The sequence below is a fragment of the Gambusia affinis genome, linkage group LG23 (assembly GCF_019740435.1).
Source record: "Gambusia affinis linkage group LG23, SWU_Gaff_1.0, whole genome shotgun sequence".
Classification (NCBI taxonomy): domain Eukaryota; kingdom Metazoa; phylum Chordata; class Actinopteri; order Cyprinodontiformes; family Poeciliidae; genus Gambusia; species Gambusia affinis.
Window position 1 is genome coordinate 13,948,238 of NC_057890.1, and position 15,087 is coordinate 13,963,324.

Below are 15,087 nucleotides of genomic sequence, written 5' to 3' on the forward strand. Positions count from 1 at the left end.
TAAAAAAATATTAATTTGTGAACCTTTTTTTTTGGCCGTGTGTTTGACTTTGGCATTTTTTGTAGATATAAAAACCGTCTTTTATTATCTCCATGAAATAAAGAAACTGACATATTGCCACAAAGTGTTTTTATTCAAAACTATAATTTAAGGTTTTCACTTATTGGTAACAAAATAACATTAACATAAAAAACTTAAGGCATTCTTTTGTTTTTTATAAAAGTGCAAGTGCATTAATGACACACATAATGTTTTGTATAATTAACTTAATAAATTTTTGTTGATGGTAGGCTGCACAATAAGTGCTTTCCATTAAATTAATATGAAAATAATTTCCTCTTTAACTTTGGTCCAAGCAGAGAGAAAACTGCTTCTTGTAAACGATGAAGGTCCTGAGTGATTCCTTTCTTTGCACCATTTTGGTTTTTTTTTTGTTGTTGTTGTTGTTCTTGTAATGAATAATCAACTTCCAAATCAGTCAACTTCCTCTTCATCAGGAAACACTGCCTCCTGTTGGAGAAAGATCAAACATGTTTCAGAAGGCTTAGAAAGAACTGGGTGAGTTTACTTAGATACAGAAAACAGGAAGTGGTGCCATATTAGGAAATGGAACCACTCTAGAACTAAAGGGGGCGCTATTGTCTATGTTGAACAGTTTTTTCTCTTGAAATCTTTATTATTCTGGTCATTGCTAACAACATAGTGTACCAATTAAACGGCTCTCAGAACAACTTGTACATATGAATTTTATATATGTATTTTCTATATACTTCATTTGTTTTTGCCATTTTTCTCAATAAAATTTCTTTAAAAAAATTTAACTCTGATATTTTTGATGTGTGTATCACAAATGTTTGTTCTAAGTTATGTAAAATTGCTTTTTATGTAATCCTTTAATTTCTCCTGTAATAAATGGAGATTATTATTAAGTATTATTTATAATGAATATTTTATTTTAAGTGTAATCTGAGTTTAATTTCTATTATTAAGAGACTTGAAAAGTAATGGCCCTAAAGAGCTGAAGGGGGCGCCACTTCCCATCAGAAACAGAAACTCTTATTTTGAAACATTATGAACTCAATTTACTTGATTTTTTGTCTGAACATAATATTTTACAAACATTGTTAAACAAAATTAAAATATAGGTACATTTTATGTCCATTTGCAGTCACTCCTATTCCCACAATATTGCAGCAAAGACCTAAAATTATACGTTTATTGCAAATAGCAGCTTTGCACAAGAAGTAAAACCAACAAATTCAATTAGTTAAATATATATTGATTTATGGATGATGACAGAAACAAAAAAAAAATTAGACTGCACTAAATATTAAATGGCACTCCCTACAGCTCTGGAGTGGAATTGTGTCATTCCCAAATATGGTATTTCCCCTGTTTCTGGGTATTTAAAGCAGGAAGTGAGGATGTACTTACGTATCCACCCTGCGTTTGAGCCCACAATGAATAATATTCCTGCAAATATCGAGCTCCATGTTTATATAACTTGACTTTGGGCAATGCCTCCACAGAGGCGAGACGACTTGTAATCTGATGACAAAAAAAGAAAAACATTTGAATGAGACAAACTACTGGCATTAAGAGGTACAAGCTGCAAACTTGTGAAGCAAAAAGCTGCTCTCACCTCTAAGGCGGCAGCGATTTGGGTTCTGTTGGCTGCTTGGGGTCCTAAGGCGTCAGAGTCCGGTCTCCTGAAGCCGATCCGGATCAGAAATCTGTTGAGAAGCCTCGCGAAGAAGCTGTAGTCTAAAAAAAGGTCTGCAGCAATGTGCGCCAGGTCAAACTGTGGGTGGACACAAGAATAAACTGGTTAGTTTTGGGGAAAAAAAGCTGCTTTAACTGTGTAACTAACCACCAAAATTAGAGCGTTGTAAAAAGTCTCCAACAACACAGAAAAACGTCACTAGATTTATCAATTATTGGTTTTTGTTAATCAAAAAGTTGCTAAATATAGTGATAAAGTTTATAAATAAGCAACAATGCTTCTGATGATAACCCCACTTAAACCCCCCCATCTCTAAACCTGGCCACGCCCCTCTGTGTCACGTGACTCCGCCCACTTTGAATGAATTTTAAAAATTTTAATTTTAATTTCACAGTCAGCTAAAATCCATAAAACCTTAAAAATAATGTTTTAGAGAAATATAGGCTCTTTTTTGTTCATATTTTTATATTTTCTCATCTGCTTTTTTTTCCAGCTTCTGATAAAGCTGTGAAAATAATTCAACCTATGAACTCTGGAGGAGTCATAAATGACTGAGTCTGAGTGTTTTATTGTCGAGTCCAACTGGAAACTCCATTGCATAATAAAAATGCTGAACATTAGTCATGTGCAGCCAGACTTCCCGGAAGAACTTGATTCACTATCATTTCCTTACCTCTTCTGTCAGCCGGTCGCCTTCGTCCCTCAGCAGCAGACCAATCATCTTCTCCACATCATCTTCCCCTGCTAAAGATTTTAGAGGAAATTATCTTTCTAGTTCAAAATAACAACATTTTAGGGCTCAAACTAGAAATTGGAGACTTGCCATCGGACTCGATGCACGGATCCATTTCGGTAGTGAAATCAAATTCATCGGCAATCCCGATCACTCGGTCCGCCACTTCCTGCATCGCATCCTGATCTTCAACTAAAAGAAACAAATTATCGGGTTGAAACGAAAACAAGCTGCAATGTTACATCAACTGAGTCGTTTCCTTTGCTGCTCACTTTATTTTTTTTAATTATTTCAGTCTAATATTTTGATGAAGCATCAGATTTAAGGTTTCAGTTTGTAGAAGATGAAATACAGAACTTGTTACATTTATGGCACACTTAGTAAAGATGTCTAAAATAAACTCTCCTATAAAATTTCAACCTTTAATTTGATTATATTCATTCAATGGTAGAAAAAAAAAGAGCAAATGTTGAGCCATTTTCTACCACACTTCCAGTGATTATTAAAAGTATCCATCCACTTGGACGTTTCACCCTCTTATTGCTTTTACAAATCAATCAGGGTCAACAAAATGTGACTTTCTGACCAAAAAAAACACTTCAATATTAAGTGAATCTATTTCTACAAAACAACGACAAATATAGTTCACAAAATAAGTGACAGCATGAATATTAATTTTCTCGAAATCAGTGTTATAATTGGTAATGGTTGATTTCTGAAAGGATTAAAAGGGTAAAACATCCCAGGAACCGTTTTGTGGTTGTAACCTGATAAAACTGAAACTTGCAAACAAAGTTTGAAAACTTCTGAAATCCACTGTTCAGATAGAAAATCCAATATAATAATAGAATTTCCAAAAAACTAAACGGTCAGTGAAAAATATAATATTTTCTATGGGATTTTTTTCTCCTGTGCTGAATAAAATATACTCAAATTAAATGTTAGATTAATATAAATATTTAACAATGCGAATCTGCTTCTGCAATAAAAGATGAATTTATTTAAAGACTTATTCCACATCTTCACCAGACGTGTTTAACACTGAACGTTTCAAATAATATTTAAACTCAAACCGATTTCTTAGGCATAATTTTTTCATCTCAGAATTTGAGTTACTGTATTTAACATCGATATTAAAAAATAATTTCGCTATTTTGTTCAATAATACTAATAGCAAATAATTTACCTCAACATCAGTCTCTTTATAATTATTAATTTGTCCGTATAAATAAACATTTTTATTAAGTTTGTAGCTAAATTCCGACATTTATATTATAATTTACAAGTAATTAAGCTACAAGCTAAAGTGTAAATGTTAAATATGTTTTTAGTCCTGCTTGTTAATTGCAACATAATTAAGTAAATTTTTAGTGCAAGTTGATTTCCTGTTGGTTGTTTTTTACATTATTTGGTCCTGAACTGAACAAAAACATTTTCTTCTACCTTTACAACCATAAAAGCCTCTTCAGATGTTTTCAGATTTTTTATCTGCACACATTAAATCTGAATTATTCAACAGGGAGTTTTACCGCGATGCTCACCTTCTTCGTCTTCAGGAACAAATTTTCGGTACATGGGGTCGGTGAGGTCATCATCCTGTGGTGATTCTGGCTCCACCGTCTGAGGCTGAACACACTTGAAAATCACTTTCAGATGCCTCCATATCTTCTTTTTCTTCTTCTTCTTCTTCTCCTCCACCTCTTCCTCCTTGTTTTCAGTCTTTCCAGATGTCTGAGTCAGCGATTGTTCTGCTGCCGAGCCGTTTTCTTTGGGTGTGTTGACTTTCGCTGGCCGCCGCCTCTGAGCGTAAGCCATCATGAGCCTGAACTCCACCGTGTCCTCCATGTTTTCTTTATCAGAGTTCAGATTACAGTCCAAGTGAGCGGTGCTGTCGATGGTTTCTGAGACGCGGTTTTCCACTTTGCCGTTCTCCATCGTATTTATCTGTAAAAACATATCAAAGTTGTATTTATTTATCAAAATAATAATAAAAAACCCCTAATAACTTTAGTTATAATTTAACCTTTTTCCAGCCGAACATTTAGTATCTGAGGTTCATGTTTTAATTTTCTGTATTTAAGATGCAAACAGCTATTTTCTTTGGTTACCCATGAAATGATTTCTGCAGCCGCAGAACCAAAGGCAAGGATAATAAATGACAAAAACAATTCCTTAGCAATCATTAAATAAAAAAAAACAACAATTACAATTTTAAAAAAATAAAAACAATTCTTTCTTATATACGCAAATCTCAGAATCTTTATTCAAAAATGGGGTAAAAAATAATATATTTATGATTATTGTCAAAGTTCATCATCAGTTTTTTGTTTACATTTTTATTCTTTAATTATTCCAATTCTAAATGGAGTCTGACACAGAAATAAAAATAATCTCCACATTTACCCTGGTCATACTTAAACTATATTATTAAACTTATATATATATTTTCATGTATCCATTTTAAATCTTCAAACTTACATTAAAAAGATATCACATTTTTATCGTTTTCCATATTTTTCACCACTTAGAAGGTGTCAAAGAAAACTTGCAAAATATTCTAAAATATTCTAAAAAACTTCTAAAATATTAAATAAATAAATTACCATAAACTCAAATTGTGTATTGTGAAACTTTAAATATGCAAGAAAAACAAGAGAAAATCGCTCTCGGTTTTTTTGGCACAACTGGGTTGCTGTACAAAAAGTTTAATCTTACACACATACGTACTTTCGCAAAAATATACAACAAAAGCCTAAAACTACATGTCTATGAACTCAAGAAATGTATCCTAGTCCGATTTTTACTTGTGTAAGATATATTTTTTGTATGTTTAAGTTAATTTTTGGATATTTCAAATGTATTTTCGGATTAAGGAAGTTTCCTGAATTCGTGTTGAGGGAGTTTCTTCAAACAGCTGTTTGAATGACGACACAGATCAAAATCTGAACTGTAACAGAACAAAGTTAGTCAAGTTAAAAAAGACAAAATGTCGACATTTGTATTACTTATTCAATAAAAAAGAAAAACCATCGTAGTTCTGGTAGTTTAGTGGTCACATTACGATCATCTTTCGCGGAGGTTTAACTTTTTACGGTGAAATTAAACCAAAAACGTATTTAAGTCTCGTTATAAATTATGAAACCTAATTTTAAAAAACCTAAATATGCAGAAAACTAAAGTACTTACCGTTCTCGAGCAATAAAAAGTCTTCTTGTCGTTTGTTGAAACTCCTCTGACTTCAACCGACCAACTAAAAATGTGAGCCGCGTCTCATATTTATTACGTTTATGACGTCATTCCCGTCGACGTCAAATGAGATACATGTTTTACACAGATATGGCAAGCCGTTTTAACATAAATTCGGTTTTGTCTGACTTTCCGTAATTACATTCTATCTAAAAATGCATTTTGACTAGACAAAACTACATTTTGACTATCCGGAATGGTAATTTAAGATATCTGTATTTACATTCTGACTGGGAAGAATAATAATTCGAGATATCTTCAATTACATACTGACGAGTAAAAATTCCTTTTAATATATCTCAAATTACGACACTGGACCCGTCATTTGATGGGACACATCCGTAATTATAATTTAAGCTATCTCGAACGTAATTATGACTAATCAGAATTACAATTTTATATATCTGAATTAAGAATTGCGTGGAAGACCCTTTATGCTGTCCAAACAGTTGCCTGTAGAAGTTTATGTTTTTTATGTAGCATGTAGAAGTAGGCTATATGTAAACTTATAGAATATGGTAAGAAAATAAATAAAAAATCTAATTTATTCCCACAAATCTAAAACAGAGCCAATTTTGCCATATTTAATGTAAAAGATCTGGAAACATTAGTTTTTGTATACAACTTTTTATTGTATTTTTTTACCCTTTCCTGACTTACCCTTCTGTAATGTTTAATTCTACATAAACTTAATGCAAACTATGATATATATATATATATATATATATATATATATATATATTATAAAATCAGGCAAATATAATTAAATTCATCTAATTCTGCTAGGATAGTAGAAATGTATTTCTGGTCAATAAGGTTGCCATATTTGATGTTAGATATGTATCAAACAAAACACAGAATGCACTGGATTAAATAGCGTTTAAAACAAAGCATCCATTAAAGGGGAGCAACTGTTTTTATTTTATACACCTCCCTTTAACAGCAGGGTAATAGTATCGGCTTTATTCAAATTTCTTCGCGTTTTGTTTACAAATGAATAATGCAAAATAAGTTTATTTGAAACCATTAAACCTCAGGCACAACAGTTATTCAAATTATCCAAAAGGTCCCAGGTTACAAAACATTGAGAATTGCTGATCTAAAGTCTAGATGAAATACCAACTTCCTCATTAGACAACCAGCATGTTTTTTTTCTTACTTAGTCATAGGATGACTCAGAAATATTAAGGCATGTGACATGTTTGTTTTTAAGAATCATTTGAATCTGAGTATATTTCTTTGGCTCTATTGCTACATAAACAATTACGGTGTGGTACGTTCTGTTTGGCTGTAGTTCTCAGATGTGTCTAAGGATATTCACAACTGATAGTCCGGTAGATCGGTTCTATTCGGGATCAGAATTACAGCTTTTCATACTGTAGTGTAAAGAAAGGAGTTGTAAATTACTGCCAAAAAAATCTCAGAAATTTTTATCTCAGAAATATTCTAGAAAGAATTGCAAATTTCTGAGTTTTTTTGGGCGGAAATTTCTATCGTTTTTCTAGCTATAATAGCCCTAACACTCCGTCGTTCTTTGACGCTACACTGTCAAATGATCCAAAGCAGGGGTCTCAAACTCCAGTCCTCGAGGGCCGCAGTCCTGCAACCTTAAGATGTGCCTTTGCTGCACCAAACCTGAATAGAATAATTAAGGCTCTGGAGAACTGATCTACCCAAGGTGGAGGTAATTAAGCCATTTCATTCCAGTGTTTTGAACGTGTGGCACATCTAAAGTCTCTAAGTCATTGAAAATCCTGTTCCAATCCTCGCCTGTGGTGGCGCTGCATCAAGAACCGCTGAAGGAAGCGGTACGAAAACCTCCGAAGAAGACATGAACTAACGTCTTCATAAAATGTAAACAAAAATGGAGTAGCGTCAGATTTTAGCCGTTGTAATATTTCTGGATACAATCTGAAAACATTCTTCTGTGAATTTTACACATTAAATATGTTGAAACACTTTTCCTTCCGTCCTGTTGACCATTAACTTTTTCACGTTTAGCCTTTATTTAGCTTCACGCTACAACGGTTTGTTCTTTAGCTACTTTGTTACTCAATGAATGATAAAGCTAAACCAAATTAAATGCTGTTTTTTTTGTAATTCAAAGCTCAATCGCGTTATTTATCATGACGAGATAAGAGTCATAACAGCTTTCCAGAAATGAACTCTACCACTTACGGTAGAAAAATTTGCTCTTGGCTTGTTTGTCACAAGGAGTCCACATGATTTTCATGTCATCAAGAGTAAAGCCAATGGAAACATCATGAGATCCCATATGATAAGACTTCAAAATTATCCTGAGTCACAGTTTTGGTTTTCTTTGTATCCTAAACGTCCTTGTTTTTAATTTATAGAAAAGCATAATATCACTTCTTTAATTTGATTTTACATCATAGTCTGTGTCTGTGTAGTAATAATGAGGCAAGTATAACTTACTGATACACAGGGAAGCAACCAGATGTGGCGGATTATTACTAAAATGAACCCAGGTGTGTCTAATTAGAGCTTAAAGAGCTCGGGAAGAGAGATATTGTGTGATTGGTCACAAACCGGAAGTGGGCGTGGTCACGTAATGCCCTTCCCAGGAGTTGTGTTGTTGACAGTTCCTAAAAGATAGGGTGAATGACTCACACACATTAGCATAGTAACAGAGAACAACACTTCTCCAATATATTTAAATGCCAAACCGAAAGCTGACAGAAGTAACAGGAAGTAACTAACTCTTCAACTTAACTGGAAAACAGTCAGTGGAAATCCACACACAAAGATGGGAAATTACAGCAGTCACTCTGATTAGAATGACAAAACAATATTTATTAGTAGAATTAAGCGAGGAAATTCAGAAGAAGGTGAACAAAAAAATGGCAACTACAGGAACTGAACAAGGCGATTCGTCCTGCTTGCCGCTGGACCTCCCTCCTTTCTTTCTGGTACCATTTGTTGGTAAAATAATAAAGATGTTCTATTTATTACACATCTTGACAGTTTTTAAAAATGTTTCCTTATGAAATTATGTTGGTGATTGTTTACATGTGTAACAAGCTTCAGTAAAACAAAAAAAAGCTAATTTAGATTATATAAACTAACATTAGCATCATGTTGAGCTGCCAATGGTTCTTTGCCAATTGCAAAAGTGAATAGAATACTAAAGAATTAAATTTTCCCTACGTTACCTTAAATCAATAGCTAAGAAGTGGATAAAACCTGAATTGAATTGAATGTTGCCACCAAAGACACATCCGACTGGTTTTGGAACAGATTAAGCTGGCTAATGTTTAGAAAATATTAATGTTTCATTATAATATTCTGAAACATTTTGAAAATCAGTGGACCAGGTTTGTGGTATTAAACCAATCAAATTAAAGTAACTCCATTAAATTTTCCAAGAGGAGTATTCCTATATCCAGACAGAATGATCCTGTCTGTAGCTACAAAGTGTGTAGTTGAGTTTTATTTTATGAAATTAAATATGAATTAAGGATTATGGACACATTTATTTAGAGAAAATCCTCAATAGATGAAATCTTGTGTTGCTCTCCTATTTCAAGTTATTTCAACATTCAAATGATTTTAAAAACAATCAAGACCATGAAGAGTGGATGTAAACCTTTGACCAAAACTGTACATGTACTCGGTTTATGTGTATTTATATCAATATTTAATAAACAACACTGAAAATAATATAGATATTAAGTGAATATTTGGCAGGATAATGATAGCAAAAATACTGAATGGGAAAAATAGTAAAAGAATAATAGTCTGATATGATAAACTTAGCATTAGCATCTTTGAGTTAGCCTAGAATGCTACTAGCATATTACTTTAACAGATACTTCACAAATTAAACATGTAAAAGTTGTATTACATGTTGATAGTTACCAGTTTGATGTAAATATTAGCAAAAACATCCTGTTCAACAAATGGGAAAATTATGTGGTTGCACTCTCGCTGTATCATGCTAGTAGATACTAGCAGTTACCACGTTAGCATCGTTAGCAAAAAGTATAAAGTCTGTTTGGTGAGCTTGAAATAAATTTGATGTACTTTATTTGACAAAATATGGACTTTGTACTGTAATGACCATCTTTACATATATACTGTACACATACTAAACCGTATAACTTCAATACATTGGTGGTTTTCAGTCGGCTCCTTGCTGTAGAATTACAAACACAGAAATCAAGAAGTGTGGAGCCCCTTCTACATCTAGATGTCCAATGACAAGCACTTTTGTTGCAATGAGGAAATCACCAACTTTCCTCCAACATTCACTCAAACAGCAACGGAGGTCAGAAACAAAAAGAATCAGCAGTTCTTTAAATAAACCTCAAGTAATCTCAGCAGCAGGAAAATGAAATGTAAAAGCAGAACAAAAATACTGCCAAAACATGCCCAAACTTGAATGAGACTCAGGTATAATGTTCAAAACTAGAAAAATGTAATACTTTAAACAACAATAATGTAATTTTTTAATGTAATTAACCAGAAAACAGACCCAAAAGAGGTAAGAAAACGTCATGCACAAGTGAAATGTGTTTGTGTCGTTCAGAACAGGCTGGAACATTTCACACAGTCATTCACAGAAAATCCATTTTTCTATAATCCCGAAAGGAAGCGCTCTGCGTTGGAAATCGGACAGCCATAAACATCGCAGGAGTCCTGCATTTCGCAACAAACGTTTTTCATCATCAAAAAGTGAATTTAGTTCAGAAAGTTTCTGGTAAAAGTTGCACAATGTTAGGAGGAAGACAGAAGAGTCTGATTCAGGAATGTCACCAAAAGTAATGCTGTTGCAGATTCTGATCATTAGCATTAGCAATTCGAAAGAGTCTCAGTTTAAAAAAAACAGCATTTACCATTTTTTATTATAAAAAAACATTTAATCATGTTTTAAATTGAAAAAAAAAAAAAAAATTTCAAAACAGCAGCACAAAAGTCCACCTTTTAATTTGAGTACATTTATTTAGTAGGGAAAACAAATATTACAAATTAGAAAATGTTTTAGTTTGAAGCAAATGTTGGCTTTGGATAAAAATATATGACAAATTCATGCCATTTGAATTTTCATAAATAAGGAATTTTTAAGAAAGTAATTATTCAACCCAATTTATAACAAATGTATTAAAAAGTTTAAAAAAATTTATATGTTTTTGGAATATCATTGAACAAAACATGAAATTTCAGTTTATGCTGCTGCAATGAAAGATATTTAAGGCTTTCTACCAGGGCTGCCAACAAATGTAACTTTTAATCACACAAAAACAACAAACATTTGAACCTTTCAGTTAATTAAGTTAAATAAAATCATCTTGGCTTTCAGATTAGATCTATTCTTTAAATTATTTCTGTCAAAATCGAGCTAATTTAGGCAGGAATCTGGAAACTAAAGTAAATTAAAAAATACATAAACTTCCTGAACATCTTACAGAAAACCTTGTAAAGTTGTTTAATTTCTCTAAAATACAAAAGAAACGAAACTCCAACTCAACTTTGCACATTCAATACTCCTCGGTGCTAAATGCTCGACTGTGTTAAACATTAATGTAATGTAAACAACAAACAGAGAAATGTAAAAATTGAAATAAAAATAAAAATAAACATCTTTATATTCTACTGAATGGCTCAGATGGTTTCTTTTTTTGTTGTTGTTGTTTTTCTGGATGAATACTGCAAACACACTTTGCTTGTGTTGAAGGATAAATTAATCTGTACAGGCTTGTTTTTGTTGGATATGTTGTGAGTCACATCTTCCCGCTACACGTTTCTATGGAAACGCTTTATAATTCAGGAGAAGCCATTAAAAAATGACAACAGGCATCGGTTTGATTCAAAGCACATAAAGCTGCTGGGAGATCCCAGACTCATATTTACTCGATTCTATCGCCTTTCAACAGAAACATACGCAGCTCAGGTGAGTTCCTCCTTTAAGCCGGATGTCTTAATGTATGGCAGGCAGTTTTAGCATAAAATCAGTTTCGTCTGACCATCCATAATTACAATCCAGGTATATGAAAACGCATTTTGACTCAACTGAATGGTAATTTAAGATTATTCACGTTCTGACGATAATAATTCAAGATATATTCAATTCAACTTTTCAATTCCTTTCAAAATACCTCAAGATGCATCATTGGGTTTGTCATTTATTTGTAATTATAATTCAAGATACTGCATCTTGAACACAATTAAAAATAAACTTTTTACATATCTGAATTAAGAATTGCCCCTTTGTGCTACATTGTAAAACGGAAGAATAAATTTCCGGATTAATCCAGAAGTTTTCTAGGGAAAATACGGAAATTTCTGAGCTTGAAAAGTTGAAAATTTGCCAGAAAAAACTCAAAAGTTTTGAGATTAATTTCAGATTTTTTTGTAGAAATCTTGGAAACATCTGAGATTTAAAAGTATAAAATGTCTGAACATAAATATTTAAATTTCTTGAAACTTTTTGAGATTGACCAAAACATTTTGAGTTTCTTTTTCTAGCTATTTTTCCGACTTTTGGAGCTCATAAATGTCTTTGTTTTTTCTGGGACATTGAGACACATTATTTGCTTCCAGTTTAATTTGCATCAGTCAAATATCTAAAAATACATTTATGATGTTTTTAATATTTGTGTTATTTGGATATCAAATTAGAATTATGACTAGTCAGAATAAAAAGTGAGATATCTTAAATTATTTTATGACTAGTCATAATTTAAATGTTCATATCTGAAATATATGTTGCAATTATTGTAATTAATTGTATTTATGTTGGTTTAAAGCTTCCTTACAAATCAATAACATCATTTATACCACCCAGAATATGTTTACTAATACATCTAGTCATATACCAACTTTAGATATTTGAAATATAAGTGTGTTGAAAATGATTTTATGTTAAAACAGCCTGCCATACACTCACCTTTCCACCCTGACAGGTGAATAAATCAAAGGCGATTTGCTAAGAAAATACTGAATTTGACCCTAAGGAATGTGTTTTGTTGAAACAGAACAGCTAATATATTTCAGTGTTTAGAAAAGGTGTTAAAAAACAAGCAACACTTTAGAATATTTACATTTGAGGCAAAAAAGGGATTCATTTTTCATTATTGGTCCAAAAGTTCAAGCTGTAATCAACACCTACAGACACCTGTGGTACAGATGTTTAAAAATAACCTTCAAGAACGTTTATCTTTTATTGCAGTAGTAGTAGAATACATTTAGGATGCATAAAAGCTTGTATTTATTAATCCCTGACTTGCAGTTTCTCTAAGGCTTAATAAATCAGAGAAGGAAAGGAGAACATGCCATTCAGGTGATTCAGACGTCTGTGGCTCTTTGCAAGTCAGGACATGGTTCTAAAAACACAATTATGCTTTTAACTTGGTCCAAATCTACAGTCAGTCATGAGTAAGAAGCACAGAGCAGCCTGACCTCCACAAACAAAACATTTCTTATCTTGACTCCATCAAGGAGTGATTTCCACTGGTTTGGAAATTATAATCACAAAAAGGGACATAAAGAGTTTACTAAACTCTATCAGGATTTTACCTGAAATATAAATTAAACATTCAATATGTGGAAAAACCACCTAATGTGTACAGTTGATTAAAAGAAGAGACTGTTTCTCTCCTTAAAGCCCCAAGAAACACAAATTATTGAAACATGAGGTCATTTTTAAATAAAAGTCTGCCGGAAAACTGAAAATGGTTTATTTCTGGGTGTCTTATTAGCATAATGATCCAAACTTATAGCCAAATAAACACTAAAATGGATAAAAATCAGCTTTTATATATCTGCAGACCTAATAAAACATGAATAAATTTGTAAATTTCAGATTTTTTTCCGGAGCAAAATGAAGCTGCTGCAATAAAAGATCAATTTTTCTGAAGGTTTTCTCAGGAGTGTCTGTACATGTGGATGATTTCTGTTTATAACATCACAGAAGAGCTCAGCTTATTAATGCCTCCATGTACACAACTGGGTGAAAGGTCAGTGTGTTTGTAAAACAGACAAGTTCAGTCGTGTTGATGATGTTGGTTTGACTCCAGACCGGACAGACGGCACGAACAGGACGATCAGCACAAAATGAAACCTGATGAACGGATGAGCTACATTCAGTTTCTTTAGTTTGTTGTTTTGGTTCAGAGAAGATTTGTGGTAATTGTTTCACATCTAACATGTGACCTCCACTTTCCATTCAAAAACAAACTGTGGTTCCATCTGGAAGTTTCCAAGATGGCTGTTTTGACTCGTATTTAAAGGAGAAGGACTAATCCTACAGCACGCCTTTGTTTAAAACATTTAAAAAAAAAATGATAACACTGTCCGTTGTTTCCTAGAAGAACTTTGTTTGGGAGAAATGGAGCGCTGCTGTTTGGTTTCTGTACTTGAGTCATAATGAGCTGTGACTCATCGGGTGAAAACAGCAGCAGCATGTGACAGACAGGTTTGAGTTCACGCCCTGGAAATCCAACCTGGATTCATGAAACGGTGGTTATTTGGATTAGATATGACACCACAACAGTGTAATGTCTTTGGCACACAGGTTTATGGGATAAATATTCTGCTTTGATCGCAATCCCGATCATTTTCCAGACTTAATATAGTTGCAAAATATGACCAAAACAACTCCATTACAAGACGAATTGCACTTGCAATTGTTAAAAGTCAATCAACCAGCACAACCAATAAATAGAATAAATAAATATAAATAAATAGTCGAGCGTTAAAATCTCTGCTGCAATGCTGCCGCGTTCGGAGGCAGTTTGTTTCCTGGTTCGCGTCTGCGCCTGCGGAGTGAAATCCAACACAGGTGTGACACTTCCCTCCCGGTTCCTCTCTGCTCCGGGCCGGTCCAGAGTCCAGAGTCCAGAGTCCAGAGTCCGGCGGGAGAGAGCGACGGAGCGTCAGCGCCTCAGACGGCCGTCTCCAGGTCTTCGTTGGTGCCGGATGACGTCTGCTGCTGGGAGCTCAGGAAGACGGCGAGCTCAGAGTCTCCTGCTGCTTGGTCCGCCGCCGTCTTCCCCTGGTGATAAACAACAAGGCTGGAGATTAACTGCAACGTCAATCTGTTAGTTATTCAACAAACAGTATACCGAAACCAAACGTTTTCTCACTGTCCCACACAAAATCACCAAACATTTTCTTGTTTTATTCTGCAAATTTCACTTTTGTTCCACGTTTCTGTACTTTGATTTGGGTCTGAGCTGTTTCTAAAAACAGGCCAAGCACTTAAAAAAAAGCAAAAAACAGACTTGTTTTCTGCCAATAAGTTAATGTTTATTGGTGACCAGAAAATTCACTGATTTCACTGTAATGTCACATTCCATAGGCACTGCCCGTTGCCTAGCAACCCCAGGAGAGTTCCACCCATCGCCTAGCAACCCCAGCAGAGTTC

General features: G+C 33.6%; 2 protein-coding genes across 6 annotated transcripts in view; both read right to left on the reverse strand.

The window, feature by feature from the left end:
* Positions 1-434: 434 nt before the first annotated feature.
* LOC122826215 (apoptosis facilitator Bcl-2-like protein 14) lies at positions 435-8,212 on the reverse strand. 3 transcript variants are annotated; one of them, XM_044107799.1, is made up of 7 exons: positions 8,139-8,212; positions 3,998-4,400; positions 2,547-2,648; positions 2,397-2,467; positions 1,643-1,801; positions 1,435-1,548; positions 435-510 (listed from the first exon to the last, which is right to left on the reverse strand). In XM_044107799.1, exons 2-7 carry the CDS (start codon positions 4,389-4,391, stop codon positions 475-477), a joined length of 876 nt encoding a protein of 291 aa, XP_043963734.1. In that variant the 5' UTR covers positions 4,392-4,400; positions 8,139-8,212; the 3' UTR covers positions 435-474. The 3 variants fall into 3 exon arrangements, with proteins under 3 accessions (XP_043963734.1, XP_043963735.1, XP_043963733.1); XM_044107800.1 differs by lacking the exon at positions 8,139-8,212 and adding an exon at positions 5,643-5,748 and having other exon boundaries at positions 2,397-2,464; XM_044107798.1 differs by lacking the exon at positions 8,139-8,212 and adding an exon at positions 5,643-5,748.
* Positions 8,213-9,721: 1,509 nt separating this feature from the next.
* The window catches only part of dgki (diacylglycerol kinase, iota), a 79,711-nt gene continuing 74,345 nt past the window's right edge, over positions 9,722-15,087 (reverse strand). For all 3 annotated transcript variants that reach the window (XM_044107795.1, XM_044107796.1, XM_044107797.1), the window contains one exon: positions 9,722-14,715. In XM_044107795.1, coding sequence (XP_043963730.1) covers positions 14,605-14,715 — 111 coding nt within the window. In that variant the 3' untranslated portion in view covers positions 9,722-14,604. The remainder of the gene's footprint in view (positions 14,716-15,087) is intronic.

Excerpts from the sequence above, each read along its gene's own strand:
- LOC122826215 (XM_044107799.1), bottom strand. The coding sequence starts at position 4,391 with ATGGAGAACGGCAAAGTGGAAAACCGCGTCTCAGAAACCATCGACAGC. Across the intron at positions 1,802-2,396 it reads GCGACCGGCTGACAGAAGAG|TTTGACCTGGCGCACATTGC; the intron begins GTAAGGAAATGA and ends GTCCACCCACAG. Across the intron at positions 511-1,434 it reads CTCAAACGCAGGGTGGATAC|GAGGCAGTGTTTCCTGATGA; the intron begins GTAAGTACATCC and ends TTTCTCCAACAG.